Source organism: Epinephelus lanceolatus, chromosome 14 (genome assembly GCF_041903045.1).
Source record: "Epinephelus lanceolatus isolate andai-2023 chromosome 14, ASM4190304v1, whole genome shotgun sequence".
Lineage (NCBI taxonomy): Eukaryota > Metazoa > Chordata > Actinopteri > Perciformes > Serranidae > Epinephelus > Epinephelus lanceolatus.
In genome coordinates, this window is record NC_135747.1 from 23426119 (window position 1) to 23440314 (window position 14196).

The window sequence follows — 14196 nt, forward strand, 5'->3', positions numbered from 1 at the left end:
TGCCCTGAGATGAGACTTGCTGCTAGCATATGTATTACATCAAAAAAGACATGGCTACCGCTGTATTTATTGGCCACAAATGCTTTAGTAGGAATAGCACATGCAACCCACAATGTTTAATGTCACATGATACTGGAATTTCTAACTTTGATTCAATACCTTGAAATACATTGATATTCAATGCCATGCTCGATACCACTGAGAGAAACTGACATTGAGAGCATAACAAGGCTATAACATGTCAACGAAGACTTTTCCTCTCTTGGTTAGTAGCACAGAACAGCAGCATGACTGTAGTGAACATTAACAATAAAGCGAGCAAGCACAGCTGGTACTGGTGTATCCATACTGGAGAAAATGAGCACTGGAACCATTTCAAATATTCAGAATCAATATGTATCAACATTTATATTTTTGACAAAACTAATTCAGACACATCTTTAATCATTCGATATTAGTTACTAAGTCCAACTTCAGCAACAAGACCTTAAATATGTTTCATTACCTGCATGAAATCAACATCTTCAGTCAACTTATTCTGACATTATGGTGTTTAACTACACTGTATGTACATAACATGACATTTTGTCCCTTGTAATTGAGCGTGAAGTACACCCCCACACCAGCATGCACCAGCATGTACATACCAAATGAGATGTTTCCTGTGCCAGTCTTGTCAAACAACTGAAAGGCAACTATGAACAGGGCATCCGGGGCACATAGAACTGATTCAAAGGCCAGAAACTCCTGGAAAGATATCAGTCTGTTTGGACAAGAAAGAAAGAGTGCTATCTGAATAAGGTATCTTTGACAAAATTATCATTTAAATAAATAAATACTGACAACACAGGACAGCAAGCAAGTGCAGTAATGTGATCCTACACCTCTTTTTCCAACAAAGCTTCAAAATTCATTCTTGACCTTGGAAACAGCATTTGACAAAACAATTTAACCAGCAACAAGATCAAGTTAGCTGCTGTTCCAGGGCTTTCAACCATATCACATGATCTTCATCAGCAAATGGATTAAATAAACAACAACTTTAAAGGAATATTTCACCCATAAAATGATCATTTATATCATCCAGTGTTACTTTGAATTCATGAGGAAAACTTTATTTTTCTCGCATGCCTCTTTAATGAATGGAGAATCCAAAAACGCAGAAAATTCTTGATGAAATACAGTCGTAGGTAAACTGAATTTAACAACCGCAAAACAACATCCATTTACGAACTCTCACACAACTTGTGCAGTATAATCCAGGTCTCACTCATCCAGTCGTTTCTTCAGTACTTCCCAAACACATGCATTTTTGCTAAAACCTTACTATTAACACATAAACACATGAACTTTGCAGGTGCACTACTCTGGGGTCTGCCCATTGGTCCGACAGCCCATTGGTCCGACATTCCATTGTTCCGACCATATTAAACCCATTGTTCCGAAGTCCCATTGTTCCGAAATCATCATGATGAACTGTGGTTAAGGTCTGGTTAGGTTTAGGCACAAAAACCACTTGGTTAGGGTTAGGAAAAGATCATGGTGTGGGTTAAAATGAAAATGAAAGTGGCAAACACATAAGCCGTGAGCCTGCTTCGCCTCAAGCCTTTCCCAGCTGACCCAGAGCCGGTCGCGGCGCACCATCAAGGCAGAAATACGCCCGCCGGGAGCCATTCAGCACCGCGGAGAGCTCCCCACACAACCCGGACCCCAGAGTTAATAACAGAAGGTCATGGTGTTTCATTCTCTCCTCTCTGACACTTGTATCTCGACCGGTAGCCTACTTTTGTTGCATTGCTGATCCTCTATGGTACACAAATACAGTATAGCCTAGTATGATCACATATCGGAACAACGGGACGTCAGACTAATGAGAGGTCAGAACAACGAGAGGTCGGAACAATGCTACGGCACCCACTACTCTTCCGTGTGTGCGACAGTTTATGTCAAAGTCTTTTCAATATTACAAATTTGGAAATGTGGAGTGGAAATGCAGGCATTTAAGGATCATTGAGCATATGACTGAATACATTTTATTCAAAACACTTCCACATACGAGCAACACATATGGGCAAGAGTGCATGTTTGAACTTGTGTTTGAGTTTCTCCAGTTTTGGATTCTTCGTTGAAAATGGAGGCATGAGAGAACACGAGTAATGGATATACAAATTATCATGTTGTGGATGGGGTATTCCTCTAAGCTATGGGTGGGTGAGATAGAGAAAATCACATATCGTAATATTTTTGACCAAATACCTCAATATCGATATTGGAACAATATTGTAGATTACTGGTGCTTTCACAAAATGGTCACATAGTGAGATTTTTGATAAATATTCATCAATAATGTGGATAAAATGACCAAGAGGGTAAAGGCAAATAACAAAACAGCTACAGCAGTCCAGTAAGAAAATGACATCACTTTACTGTAAAGCAGCCTTAAAACTAGAAAAAGACAACACTTACGATATTATGATATCCAAAATATTATCGTGTATCTAGTCTCATATAATATCGATATAATATCAATATATTGCCCAGCCCTACTTTAAGCCTAAATATGCACATATTTCCACGTTTATTTCTTCCATTTTTTAGCTGCTCACGAGACACAGTGGAGGTCCAACTGCTGCTTTGTGCTCTAAATAAAGGTGAATACATCTGAAGGCAGGATCAGGTGTGTCAGATATATTTTGTCTTATCTTATCAGTGGATTTTAAATTGATCAGCTGCAGGTGTAAAACTGACTGATAAGACACATATTTACTCTGCAAACATCATTGAGATAAATCATTAACAGCCTCTTTGGCACATGCTACACACGTTGGTGGCACAGAGCTCCAGTGAATCTGAAGAATATTTAATCAACAGAGCGCAACAGGTGGGACCCTGGGAAGATTATACACAGATTAAAGGTGTCAAAGTGGCATTAAAGGTTAATTGCTGCTTGATCATTGACATCCAGATGGGGTACATAGTTTGTTTTGTGGTAAATATCCTTAAAAGCTAAATTTATATGGTTCTAAATTGATGGAAGTTAAGGGGGTGAATGAGATTTTACAGTCTGGCAAAAGCACCAGTTTATTGGTGCCATAAAATGTACAGGAATTTGTGACACAAGTTCAGGAATCAACAGTGACGACATAATGTCAGTTCATTAAACACAACATCATGCTCACATAACAGTTAACAACGCACGTTAGTTAAGACTGACACGCTGTCATCTTCTGTAATAAAGCTAATTCACGTACTGCAGTATTGTAATGACAGCATGTAATCTGCAAATTCCACTTTCACTTGGTTCCTACATTGCTCTCAGGACGACACACTAAGACAAGTAATATTTATTTTTATATACACTGACGTAACAGCGGCTGTTGCAGAAATACCAGGATTATGGAAAAATCATGTCGTTTACCAAATGAAATTAAGAAATATCACAGTCAATGTACAAAGAAACACCAAGAGGCTATTTTAGACCAAAACAATTTATTACAGCCGACACTGAGAATTTAAGCGCAAGTAAATCTTCACCCAGAAATTTTCAAAATGAGTTCTACAAAACATTTGTTGAGGAAATACAGACATAAACATGTATTAACACACCTCTGAGTTGACAGAGGACTTCCACAGAGCTTTGCTTACACCACTGTAGGCACTCACCCATCTTTAGTAGTGTCAGCCACTCCAGCTATCAGGTCCACAGTTTTGGGATTGTACTGCGGCTGTGCATGCAGACCCAGGTAACTCTGTACAAAGTCCCTAGGAGTCATGTAATGCTCCCCATCCTCCACCACGCTGGCATACTGCATGGGAGACACAGACAGAGCTGTAAACAACGTGGACGTCTCGTAACATACGAGGATTTAGATGAGAAATCCATAGGGTAGAATTTCCATTGTGTGCATAAGAAAGAAAATGATGTGGAGCGCTGAATGCAAAGAGAAAGGAAAAACAACCCATAGGTGACAAATCAACAAGTCTGTTTTTACTGCAGCTCTCTCGATTGGTATCTCTTTTCTTTGTGATAATGAGGTGTTTGTGTTTCTATACCAGCACATATGGGTCTCAGTTTACTGGCACGATACAGTGTTTTAAATTTATGCAATGCTTTCTGCATCCTATCATGATAACATGTATTGACAAGCGTCAGTGTCTTTCACAGCATTGTCATTCTGTGGCTCTATTGAAGAGAGATACATGTGTCCTTGCATTCAATCTGACCATATACATCTCATTAACAGACGGAGTGACACAACTACATTGAAAAACATATAAGACACACAATATTGATGGTGCAAGCTGTGTCGTACACTTTAATAAATATGTCCTGCATTACATTACATGTTTATTGTTTTGGTGATGGGAGAACAGTGTATAACAGTGTATTAACTTTTATTTATTCAGAGAATTACTGCTCAGAGCCAGGCTATCTTTTTCAGGAACACCTTGTTCAGAGTCACACAGTTACACACAGTCCCACCTGGAAGCTGCCCAGTACAATCTGCTGGCTCCACTGGAGCTATTTGGGGTTCAGGGTCTTGTTGGAGGGCACCTCTGGCATGAGCAAATCTTGCGTTTTAAGTTTTTCCACACATAAAAACCTGTCAACAAGGGGGTTAAACCGGGGCCTACTGATCACAAGACCACTCCTCTGACCTTTAGGCCAACACTACCAAAAAATTTGGGGGTAATACAGATAGAATCCCCTATTATGCCATAAGATACATTGAGATACTACATTTTTTTAGGAAATTACCCATTTATGGATACAGTTAGCATATAGGAGTGATTCTTTTTCAGCTAATTAAGTGATTTAAATGCCAAGGTGCTTTATCACATTAAAGGGACAGCTCACCCCAAAATCAAAAATACATGTTCTTCCTCTCGCCTGTGCACAGTTATTAAGTCTAGATTGTTTTGGTGTGAGGTGCAGGAGTGTTGGAGATATCGGCCATTGAAGATGTCTGCCCTCTCTCTAATATAATTGAACTAGATGGCACTCAGCTTGTGGTGCCCAAATACATACATACAAAAAACTTAAAAGCAATGTGTCTTTCCAGAAATCATGACCCAGTTACTCAAAATAATCTGCAGACTTTGATGTGTACAGTTTCATTAGGGAACTATTTTCTTACTACTGACATAAACCCACCAACCAGATCACCGTGCTGGTCCTCCTGAAGCAAAGAGGATTTCAAGAGTTTCACTGAGCTAGGTAACGTTACAGCTCAGCTGAGGAGGACATTATTAATGTTTACATCTCATGCTGTCACAAAAATGAGCCTCTCATCCATGAGCAGATGGACGCTTCTTTCTGCACGGTGATACGGCAGGTGTAGTTCAGTATAAAGAAATTAGTTCCAACATGAAACTGCTCACAACAAGGTCTGTGGATTATCTTGATCAACCCAGTCATGATTTCTGTAACAAGACATTGCTGTTGAGTTTTTCTAATGCATATTTTGGCACTTTAAGCACCACAAGCTGAGTGTCTTCCATTATATTAGAAAGAAGGCAGATTAGCTCCAACACTCTGAAACTCACACCAAGACAATCTAGACTGATAAACAGCACTACAGGTAAGAAATAAAATACAGATTTTTTGATTTGGGGGTGAACCGTTCCTTTAATATAAAAATCCTATGAGTCTAATATGAAGGTGACCTGCTCACTGATTTGTGATGACCTGAAACACCCAGACACCGTAGCTCCTGTCTTAAAGGGACACCTCCATATAAACTGTACAGCAACATATCTGACAGGGAACAAATTTCAGTCGTCTCACATACCATCATGACACCCAAACCAAATTGAAATTGATAAATGCATAACACACCATGACAATCCCTCAATCAATAACAATCAACTTGCAAGTGTTGTGTTGCGACTGTGTTTCACTCGACTGAGGCAAAAACATGCACAGCCAACACAGCGCTGTGCTAAACCTGAAATCTCAGTTGGGCTTTAAGACGTAAGGTCATTTATAGAGCCTGGGTTGGGTTTCAAGTTGGAACAGAGATAGCTCCGGGAACACAAGCGCCACATGAACTGGCAACAGAAAGGCCACGCTCATGGGTGCGAGCCAAGCCCAGATAGAGAGAGCATGAGATAAACAGAGAAAGAGTGTGGGAGGAGACCTTCACGCCAAGTGTTCTCAGGGCTACAATTCAATGCACTCTGCTGAATTAATGTTTTAAGTGAAAATATTAATTCCAAGCAATTTATTGCCACATTACTCCATCACATGATTGTGTATCCATTTACCCTCACAGTGGGCCTCAAGTAGTTCTTAATCAAATTATACAGGCAGTCAGAATGAGCTTCCAGTAATTAACTCTTCCACCTGAATATGCATTACAAATTAAGACGCCCTCTTATAGTGGAGTCAAGAGATGTGGAGGGACCATAAGGCGACTTGCACATTAAACAGAGTCACCACTTTCAGGAACAAGTTTACACTCCAAACACGACATGTGTGCAAACAAGACTACACAGTAATGGCAGGGATTTGTTTCTTTGACGGGTAGCAGACAGAGCAAGATGAGAAATCCAATGACATGCTAAAGATCAAAACGCACGTGAAGTCAAAGCGAGGGGGGGACCCTCTGTTGAAGCAGATCCAAAATTAGTCGAAGTATGTGTGTGACCTTTACTGAACTTTCTATCCCAATGGACAGCAGACAGAAACTACTCACTGACTGCAACACGTTAGTAGACTTATAACACACACTTTCTGTATGTAACTGTTTTGTTGCAGTGTTGGTGAAAGCTCCAAATGTGTTTGGTGTCTGTGAGTGACAGTCTTACCTTCAGAAAAATTGTCTTCAAGTCATTGGGGTTGGCTCTTTTTGTTTCTTGCACCTATAACACACAAGTTGGATATGCTATAAAGAAAACCCAGAGTCAGATCATCACAGTGGTGCCAACAGTTACAGGACACTATGCCATATGTTCAATCTGGTGATAAATCTGAAGTTCAGGCTGCCCACTGTTTAGCTTTGATTTTTAGGATCGATCACATACGACTGTAACAACAACAACACTCTGCATGTCAAAAAAAAGCGCAAGTAAAACCGCTTCAGGGTACATCTCTCAAACACAAATGCAACAGAGGAAATAAATTACAGTTGTCCCTGCGAGGCCGGCAGAGATGAGCCTATGCAAAGATGCAGAAATACACGCATGGGGGACTCCGCTGCGTTTAAGACAAGAGCTTTAAAGCCACGCGTCCGCACAGACATGCTGTCCTCCGCGTCCGATCGCCGCTTTACTGCTTTTTAAAATTAATATCTGATAAGAAATATTGACGGAGTCACCTTGACCGCCATGCTGGGTGTGACGTCAGCTGCAGTGGACTAGCGCAGGCGCTGGGCAGGAGGATGGCAGCGGGCATGACAGGAGGACCGCGGAGGTCTGAGACACCAAATACGTATTTAGCCGTGTTATTGTCCCGCTGTGTTTGCAGCAGGGCGGCGTGACGGCCGAGGAGCCGCCGGGAGACGAGCTCCAGACAGAGAGGCGTTGGTCAGGAGAAGTGTACAGCGTTTCCTCTCTGCACGGGTCAGACGAGGACACTGATCAGTGTGCCTGCAGACAATAACCAGGACAGCAGAATATGCAGTGCACAGGATGTGTACACTGAATGTGTGATGAGTGATGTCATGGTAAAAAAAGTTTAATTTTTAAAAAGCCACTATTATATTTAGCTTCAGGAAACGAACTGTGTAATGGAGCTGAAGATCATATTTCCATCAGATTTATTTCCCCACCCTTTACAGAAGAAAATGACACATGATTGAACATGAACACATGTTTTTTCTGTAAGAGATTTTTTTTGTCCATAAAATTTCACAAAATAATGAAACTTTATTATTATTATTATTATTATTAAAATACAAGTATTTATTTATTTTACACTGTATTTTTTAAAATATGAGGGTCCAGTACATGATGAAAAATTAACAAATAAGTCTAGCAAGAAAGAGAAGAAAACAAACTAATGAACAAAACCATGTCACATATATGTCCTCATTCATCACTTTACAGGGTCACATAATCACAGAGCAAGTTGATAATTATGTTGGCTTATCTTCCATTTTGATATGAGTCCATAACCGGTCCCAAGGAGAATAAGTTGCCATAGTCATAACTGACGTCTTCAGATTGCTTGTATTGTCTGACCAGCAGTTCAATAGACAAGTTAGTTCAACACTACAACCAAAATATGTCATCCCTTAAAATAGGGTTCATTTATTTATTTATTTTTTGTATAATTAAATCACATTGTTCCAGAGGTGTGACCACATCCATATTTAGCAATGCATTAGTAAGTCTCAAGTCTTTGCGCTTAAGCTCCAAGTCCCTAAACAAGTTCTCACCAAATGTAATACCAATTTTAACAACAGAGTAACAATATAATAAATTTACAGAAATAATGCATGCTTTTTAAAAGCTGTTGTTATTTGTTAAAACAACTTTGTTGGAAGTTGTCTGTGTTTTTCATTTTGCAGTTCATTTTGTGTTAACCACCCAGTAGTTTTTCTATAGGAACAAAATGATTGCATCACTTTTAACAACTGGTGCTCAGCAACATAATGTTAGTTGTTCATGGTTTTTCCTCCTGCAGCTTGACTGGATGTGGTCGGATTGGTTCAAACAAAGTGGATCTGGGAATATAAGTGTCAATTTAATGGGAATTAGTAGTGTTAATGTTGATTCAGAAAATGACAGGAAATGGCTTGATTCGTGGCACACTTTTTAAATAACATACTTTTAAATATTTGGGTGAGGAGGAAGGTGTCAAGTATTTTCAAGTCAAAAGGCTAAAGTCCAAGTGACACCAAAAGTCATTTGTGTTTAGTCCAAGTGCAGTAGCAAGTCTGTTTTTTTAATGTGTCAAACTGAGTCTAAAGCAGGGGTAGGCAAGAACCACATGCAGCTCTTGAGCCCCTCTCCAGTGGCTCTATGCGGCTTTTACAAAAAATTACATCAAAATGAATAACTTATGTTTTTAACATTTTAATTTTATTTTTTCATTGCTGTTGGCCAAAAGTGATTCTTACATTTTCCAGTTGTTAAAAGGTGTAACTTATACACTCAAATAAAAAAAAAGAGTTTCAATACTTCCTCAACTAAAGTGTGCGTCATACGTCTATAACCTGGTCCCTTCTCTTAAATTTTGGTGACCTAAATAGCGGTGGCTAGTTAGCGGTGGAGTCTCCCTCGCTAGGCTAGCTATAGTTTCCAAATCCAAAAAATAAAAATTCTCAGAGGAAAACAGAGAACCGGGCGGCACGGTGGTGTGGTGGTTAGCACTGTCGCCTCACAGCAAGAGGGTTGCCGGCTCGATCCCGGGTGTGGGAGCCCTTCTGTTTGCATGTTCTCCCTGTGTCAGCGTGGGTTCTCTCCGGACACTCCGGCTTCCTCCCACAGTCCAAAGACATGCAGTTTGGGGACTAGGTTAATTGATAACTCTAAATTGTCTGTAGGTGTGAACGTGAGTGTGAATGGTTGTTTGTCTCTATGTGTCAGCCCTGCGATAGTCTGGCAACCTGTCCAGGGTGTACCCTGCCTCTCGCCCGATGTCAGCTGGGATAGGCTCAAGAGGATGAAGCGTTTAGAAGATGAATGAATGAATGAATGAATGAAAACAGAGAACCTAATAGAGAGTGGACAGATTTTTTTGCTTTCGCCGCCAACACTGCAATGTTTAAGTACAAAATAATCATAAATAGTCCACTGAAGAGTAGCCACCTCGTGCTAAAACATATTAATGAATGCTCATTTACAACTATGAGTAATACTGACAGGCTAATTAAGACCTAACAGGCTGTGCTATCTTTATTATAAAGCACAAATATGTATTGCAGCTCCAGACAAAAAAAAAAAAAAAAAAAAACATGCTAAAAATGGCTCTTTTTCAACTCTGTTCTGTTCCTCTCATTTTGTTGTGGGCACAAAATATGTTGAAAATTAGTTTTGCTGGGTCAGGCCAGCAGTATTTTAAATTGAAAAGGTTTTAAATTGTACTAAAGTTGGAGGAATTTCATTAACTCAAACTCTGTTTTTATACTACATGGTTCACATTTTTTCAATAACAGCCTGTTACTCATATAGTAGGTTTCAATTTAAGTGGCGGGGTACGCCATTCCCTGCAGGATTCAAATTGCCACTACAACCACAGGGGACTCACAGGAGACTGTGCAGCGTAATCCAGGATTACTTTATCTTAATGATATCAGCCTCACTGTTAACTGTTCACTTTCCCAATGCCATATCACATCACAGAGGTAAGCACTGACTTCTCGGGTGTTGCCAATTTTACCTGGACTGAAATATTAAGGATGAACTCAAGCATCCAAATGTGAAACTTCAATATAGTGATCTAGCCACAGGCCACATGAGGCCCAACAAGACTGCCAGGACTGACTCATGATTTATGAGCTGACTTTTGTAAGTAACCCCATAATCTGTTTATTACAGCTATCAGATGAATGTAGTGGACTTTAATGCACCATATTTCTGTTTGAGATAGTCTCACAGTACAAAATACTAAATGTGCATGACGCGATGAGTCAGTGTAGTTTGTTACTTTCTCTGTTTACAAATTTTGGCTGTTACTTTTAACCCTGCAACACTTACTTAATCTGGCCACATCATGGGCTCACCTGTGAAATGTGGAAGTGACAGTGGTGTCTTTTCTTCTCTGTGTTGAGTCACTCTCCTCTCATTACACAACATTCAAAACCACCAACCATATAATAAATGGCCAAAGTGCTCCAACACCTGAGCTACTGCTGCTTACCTGCATGTGACACACATCCATGCCACTGATGGAGCCAATTCAGACAAACACTCCTGAATTTTGTAGAACGCGTCCACCAGATGACTGACTGCACCAAACACAGCAACACTGTGTTTCCTTCCTCTGTTGTGGGATACTCTCATTCCCTGCATTTGAAGAGAGAGAGAAAAAAAGTCCAAACGACTGTAGTTTGAAGTTCAGAGATCAAGCAGCATGTTTTGCCTCCATGCAGTCACAATTTGTTGCCTAAGGGTCGTAAAAGGTATGGTATTGTTCAGGAAAGGGATAATCTAGTGCTGACAGTGTGACAGAGGTAAAATTACAGTGGCTTAAACATGACTGGGTAGGTCATTCACTGATGCACCTGGAGGACAGAATAGCTGAGGCCGGGATGATAGCACAGCATTACCCGGGCACAGAGGGTTGTTCACAATTGCACTTTCCCCTGGAAAGTCAATTTCTGTTTATTTTATCGAGATGTCCCAGTAGTCTAACCTAACCACTGTCTGAATGAAAAGTTTCTTTACTCTCACTAACTTGTGCAAATGAGGTGGGGATTGTATCCAAAATGTGTTGTTTAGCCCACATTTGTGTAACAAAACAAACTCATTTCACTCATTTAAACCTAACAAATGATTACCCTGACTCAGCAAAAAATGATTTTCACTGTAGTAGTTGTACTCTTCTGCATAAAGCAAACACAATACGACAAATTGACAAATAAAATGTCACTCAAATTTGTTATTCTGTACTTTAGGCACCAAACTTATCTGCAGCTTAACTAAACCTTTTACTCAATGATATTTTGTCTTTCTGTGACCACAATATCTTTTTTTTCTTTTTTCTTTCCATTTAATATTGAATATTTCTGTACTTCGTCTCCTTATTTTTCAAAGTTTATTTGTTAGCCTTATAAATCTGAATTGATTGTGATTATTGAAAGGGGTGGAACTCTTGTACAAGCCCATTGGGCTCCGTTCCCTCCTTGCACCATTTATGTTAATGTGTGCTAAATAAATAAACCTAATATGCCCCTTGCCTTAAGGGTTATTTGATGCCCAAACATGATAAAGCCAAACTATGAATGGAATTTTAAGTCTGATAGTGATATTGGAAAATTTTGAAGAGTCCATTGAATGTGGTTATTAAAGAATTGTGATCAAGATATGTAAAGAGTGTGACATTTTATAGTGATAAATAAACAAATGTGTCAGTGCTTGCAAAACTTGAATCAAACTTTGCCTGGTCAGTGAAAAACTGGTTGAGCTCTACAGCACAACCATAAAATCCTTGTGTTAGTTACCAGAAAAAGAAAGAAAAAAAAAACACTGGTGGTGAACATTTGGCAGATATGTTCCATGTAGACATTTCACCGTTATAGTGGAGAACTTTTGACAGATATTTTTAAAAAAAGACATTTTAGTCAAGAACTTTGGTCTCCCACACAGAGTATTATAGTTAGCATTAACTTGTATTACCAATTATATAATGTCTGAGTTATGACATTAAATGAAGCTAGGCTTACATATGCAGCACAGCTGCTAACTTGTTTTAATATATAGGCATATTTTTTTTTACACAGTAGCAAGGGGGCCATAACTGGAAGCATTAATGTTAAGTGGCTTAGTTGGTTTGTGTTTGATGATGATGATGTGTTTGAAGATGATAGAAAATATGGCTGAGCAATATGGAGAAAATCAAATAGCACAATATTTTTGACCAGATACCTCAATATTAATATTGCTGCAGTATTGTAGGGTTGACTATTGGTGCTGTCACAGAATACTTACACAATGACATTTTTGATAAATAATCATAGCAATGTGGATATAATGACTAAGTTGGCAATGGCACATGATAGAACAGCTAGAACAGTCTGGTAAGTTCTGAAAATTACATCACTTCACTGTAATGTAGGCTTTAAAAGCAGGAAAAGACAACACTTACAATATTACATCCAAAAACTAAAACAATAAGTAGTTTTATATCACAGTAATCAATGTAATATACAGTACAGGCCAAAAGTTTGGACACACCTTCTCATTCAATGCGTTTTCTTTATTTTCATGACTATTTACATTGTAGATTCTCACTGAAGGCATCAAAACTATGAATGAACACATGTGGAGTTATGTACTTAACAAAAAAAGGTGAAATAACTGAAAACATGTTTTATATTCTAGTTTCTTCAAAATAGCCACCCTTTGCTCTGATTACTGCTTTGCACACTCTTGGCATTCTCTCGATAAGTTTCAAGAAGTAGTCACCTGAAATGGTTTTCCAACAGTCTTGAAGGAGTTCCCAGAGGTGTTTAGCACTTGTTGGCCCCTTTGCCTTCACTCTGCGGTCCAGCTCACCCCAAACCATCTCGATTGGGTTCAGGTCCGGTGACTGTGGAGGCCAGGTCATCTGCCGCAGCACTCCATCACTCTCCTTCTTGGTCAAATAGCCCTTACACAGCCTGGAGGTGTGTTTGGGGTCATTGTCCTGTTGAAAAATAAATGATCGTCCAACTAAACACAAACCGGATGGGATGGCATGTCGCTGCAGGATGCTGTGGTAGCCATGCTGGTTCAGTGTGCCTTCAATTTTGAATAAATCCCCAACAGTGTCACCAGCAAAACACCCCCACACCATCACACCTCCTCCCCCATGCTTCACGGTGGGAACCAGGCATGTGGAATCCATCCGTTCACCTTTTCTGCGTCTCACAAAGACACGGCGGTTGGAACCAAAGATCTCAAATTTGGACTCATCAGACCAAAGCACAGATTTCCACTGGTCTAATGTCCATTCCTTGTGTTTCTTGGCCCAAACAAATCTCTTCTGCTTGTTGCCTCTCCTTAGCAGTGGTTTCCTAGCAGCTATTTGACCATGAAGGCCTGATTCACGCAGTCTCCTCTTAACAGTTGTTCTAGAGATGGGTCTGCTGCTAGAACTCTGTGTGGCATTCATCTGGTCTCTGATCTGAGCTGCTGTTAACTTGCGATTTCTGAGGCTGGTGACTCGGATGAACTTATCCTCAGAAGCAGAGGTGACTCTTGGTCTTCCTTTCCTGGGTCGGTCCTCGTGTGCCAGTTTCGTTGTAGCGCTTGATGGTTTTTGCGACTCCACTTGGGGACACATTTAAAGTTTTTGCAATTTTCCAGACTGTCTGACCTTCATTTCTTAAAGTAATGATGGCCACTCGTTTTTCTTTAGTTAGCTGATTGGTTCTTGCCATAATATGAATTTTAACAGTTGTCCAATAGGGCTGTCGGCTGTGTATTAACCTGACTTCTGCACACAACACAACTGATGGTCCCAACCCCATTGATAAAGCAAGAAATTCCACTAATTAACCCTGATAAGGCACACCTGTGAAGTGGAAACCATTTCAGGTGACTACC

The 14196-nt window shown here is 39.8% G+C and overlaps 1 protein-coding gene across 2 annotated transcripts in view; it reads right to left on the minus strand.

The window, feature by feature from the left end:
- Positions 1-7460, minus strand: part of LOC117251211 (electrogenic aspartate/glutamate antiporter SLC25A12, mitochondrial-like) — a 31128-nt gene extending 23668 nt beyond the window's left edge. The window contains exons 1-4 of one of the 2 annotated variants that reach the window (XM_033617279.2): positions 7320-7460; positions 6811-6864; positions 3664-3806; positions 648-763 (exon numbers count right to left, since the gene is read on the minus strand). In XM_033617279.2, the coding sequence (XP_033473170.1) occupies positions 648-763; positions 3664-3806; positions 6811-6864; positions 7320-7331 (325 nt within the window). In that variant the 5' untranslated portion in view covers positions 7332-7460. Of the gene's footprint in view, positions 1-647; positions 764-3663; positions 3807-6810; positions 6865-7128 lie in introns of both variants that reach the window. The other variant, XM_033617280.2, reaches the window with a different exon arrangement.
- Positions 7461-14196: the final 6736 nt, after the last annotated feature.